General features: G+C 42.4%; 1 protein-coding gene across 1 annotated transcript; it reads right to left on the minus strand.

Annotated features, from left to right (window-relative positions):
- Positions 1-1,395: 1,395 nt before the first annotated feature.
- Positions 1,396-3,045, minus strand: LOC129772887 (uncharacterized). The gene has a single exon (XM_055776417.1). It carries the CDS (start codon positions 3,043-3,045, stop codon positions 1,396-1,398), a length of 1,650 nt encoding a protein of 549 aa, XP_055632392.1.
- Positions 3,046-3,601: the final 556 nt, after the last annotated feature.

Raw genomic sequence — 3,601 nt, forward strand, 5'->3', positions numbered from 1 at the left:
ACCAATACACCCAACCAAACTATCAGAGAACCCAAAACTTCAGAGGCCAGCGTGGAAATAACAATTCCAACCGAACGACACGATTTGTACGGATTGCGGGAAACGCAGGGACGCCGGCGGACAACCTCCAGTCCGTCTCGGAGCAAGAACAGGAGGAAAGGACATTAAGGGAAAGGCCGTTTCAAAGCGAACAATAAATATATATAACATAAACATAACATGTTCTATGTTTGTTACAATAAAATTGAGCATGTGCGAAAAGCCATGCACCCTCATAATTGACACTGGAGCAGACATCTCCCTCATAAAGGAACATATAATAGACAGAGACCAACTAGTAAACTATAGCAACAACTGCGTAATAAACGGCGTGACGGAGGGAAAAATCGAAACTCTTGCCAGTACAAATACCACTTTAACTTTGGATAATATGGAAATACCCCACCAATTTCAGGTGGTAACACAAAAATTTCCGATACATACTGATGGAATTTTAGGCCGCGATTTCCTAACTAAATATGAATGCAATTTGTGCCTTAAAACTTGGTTGTTATCCTTTACCTTCGACAATACTTATGTTGAAATACCCATACAAGATAACTGGGACGATCACTATATCATACCAGCCAGATGCCAAATCATCAAAAACATTCAAATACCTGCAGTTCAAACTGATTCGGTAATCGTAGCACAAGAAATTAAACAAGGCGTTTTTTGCGCCAACTCGATAATAAACCCTGACTCCTCTTTCATCAAAATCATCAACACTAATACCCAAGAAGTATCCGTTCCTAAATCTTTCAAACCTACTATCATCCCTTTAGAGCACTACACAATAAACCATATCAAATCGACACAATTCGAAAATACAGAAATTAGACATGACAAACTGGCTAAAGAACTTAATCTAAGCCAGACCCCACAACAAGCGCAAGCGAAATTGACAAAATTATGCACGGAATATAATGATATTTTCGCACTAGAAGACGATATACTAACAACAAACAATTTTTACAAACAAAAAATTCACCTGCAAGACAACACACCCGTTTATATTAAAAATTACCGCACACCAGAGTCACAAATTTCTGAAATCAGCAATCAGATTAACAAACTACTAGACAATAGAATAATTCAACACTCAGTATCGCCCTACAACTCCCCAATCCTTTTAGTACCCAAAAAGTCCAACAACCAAGATAAAAAGTGGCGTCTAGTAATCGACTTCCGGCAATTAAACAAAAAGATTACTCCCGATAAATTCCTCTGCCCAGAATAGACGAAATATTAGATCACCTGGGTAGAGCTAAATATTTTTCAACACTAGACTTAATGTCTGGTTTTCACCAAATTGAATTAGACAAGCATTCAAAACAGCTAACAGCATTTTCAACATCAAATGGCCATTATGAGTTCAACAGAAAGACAAAACACACTTTGGAAGAAGTCAGAAAAAAGATTGGCGGGTTCGTCAGCTGTACTGGCTGTGGAGTCATTGTAGACCACATTGATTGGCACGAGGTTGGTAGCCCTTTGTCCTTTAACGTACCTCCAGAACATCGATGGGTTTTGTTTCAAGTTAGATTCCAGTCTGCATATATATTGTTGATAACTGGAAGTGTGTAATTCGTTGTATGATGATTCAATTTGACGCAACCAGTCTCTATTCACATCTGATCTGAGAGCAAAGAATCGTTTACGTGCTTTCCTTAGTCGGTTACGCAAGTTGCGCAGCTCAGCTGTCCACCAAGGTTTCCTGCTAACGCTGCTTAAGTTACGACGACGGCGCGGGACATTTGAGCGAATAATTTCGTTAAGTTTGTCGTAGAACAGAAAAACATTTGCGTCAACAGACCGTTTGTTAAGAAAATGCTGCCAGTCGATGGACGAAAACGCGACGTTCAGCGAATCAAAATTGCATCGCCTGAAGTCCATGTCGTTCTCATTCGAAGCTGGGAAGATTTGGTGGCAAGTGACCGAGCTTTGTAAGTCCACGAGCAGGATGAATGGAGGGTGATGTGCGTCAATGGGCAGCAGTGGTAGTGGTGGCTGAAATACCTCAGTGATATCCGGAGAACTCGTGAAGGCTAAATCCAGAAGCCTGTTGTTCGAATTGACATGCGAATTCACTTGAACCAAGCCACACGACGAGATGGGATCAGCTAGATTTGTCTCTTGTTCACTGGACGCGTTTGATGGTAAGTATCCGTTGATGTCCTCCTCGAAACACCATTGTAGATGAGGAAGATTATAATCACCAATAAGCACGATAACGTCGTTCGGTGATGAACGATCCAATAAATATTGAGCAGTCACGGCGTGAGCTGAATATAGTCCAACACCTGAGCCCGGAGGAATATAGACAGCAGAGATAAACAGCGATCGGTGAGGAAGTAATATTTTTACAGCAACCTGTTCTAGCTGATTGCAATCAACTATGGACACCGCCGTGCAGTGCAGTGTCGGTTTCACAGCAACAAGGACGCCACCTCCTCTCGAGTGGTTACTAGTAGCCTCGTTGCGATCGCACCGGAATACGGTGTAGTCCGATGTAAGCTCTGTGTTGCAGATATCGGATTTGAGCCACGTTTCGGTAAACACGATTATATCGTAGTCACAGCACGATAGTTTCAGCTTTAGTTGTGTCGTTTTAGTGCGAAGGCCTCTGACGTTCTGATAGTATATAGACAAAGAGCTGTGATCAGGTTGAGGCACTCCGTTGCTGACGCTGATTGTTGTCATGGTACGTGAACAATCGAACCCGCCGGCGTAGCAGTTGGACATAACGTTGCCGGGAACTGCAGGTTTGTTGCGTCCTGGAGTTGAAACACGTTTCGTAGAGAAACTCGAGGGTTGACGATTAAACGGAATAGTACTGAAACCAAACAACGAATCAGGGGTTGTACTGATCGGTGAATTAACGTACTTGCCTGATGAGACAGGCTGGACAGCCCCATCACCATGTTCGAACCCAGGGCCGGGACGACTGCGGCAGGAACCGATGAAATATGGCTCGACTGTGCTGAAAGGATAAGGGCTGTCCATAGAGCCTGTTTGTGCGCGTCCCGGGTTGACCACATTGACAGATTTACGTGCTGGTTGATCGTTCTTTACAAGTTCTAAGTCGAGTTTTGACGAGATGAAATATGACCGTTTTTTTGGTCGTGATCGAAAACACGAATGTTAACTCCTTCTGGCCAGTACCAACCATCGCCGACCACGTTGGATATAGCTTTATTAACGGTCACTATGAATGATACAAACGATAGATCATCCAAACATTTTCCACGAGGAACCAGCTTGACCACCTGACCAGCGTTGAGTCCACGTTTGTGATGTCATGAATGTGTTGTTTGATGTCACTTTCTTTCTGGTCTGGGGTGAATAGTGTCACGTAGTTTTATAGATTTTTGTACGAAGATTCAAATTCTCAAGTAGATGTTGCATTTCTCATTGTTCTGAGTTTACTGTCAGAATATTGATCCATTCATAATTTAAATATTGGCCTCGAAATCTTTTTCGCCTGGAGGAACAAGCATCTTGAGACGATTTCGGCGACTAATGCTAACGAAACAAATTCGTACATACATTTCAACTTTTT

This window comes from Toxorhynchites rutilus, chromosome 3 (genome assembly GCF_029784135.1).
Source record: "Toxorhynchites rutilus septentrionalis strain SRP chromosome 3, ASM2978413v1, whole genome shotgun sequence".
In the NCBI taxonomy this organism is placed as follows: domain Eukaryota; kingdom Metazoa; phylum Arthropoda; class Insecta; order Diptera; family Culicidae; genus Toxorhynchites; species Toxorhynchites rutilus.

Excerpts from the sequence above, each read along its gene's own strand:
- LOC129772887 (XM_055776417.1), bottom strand. The coding sequence starts at position 3,045 with ATGGACAGCCCTTATCCTTTCAGCACAGTCGAGCCATATTTCATCGGT.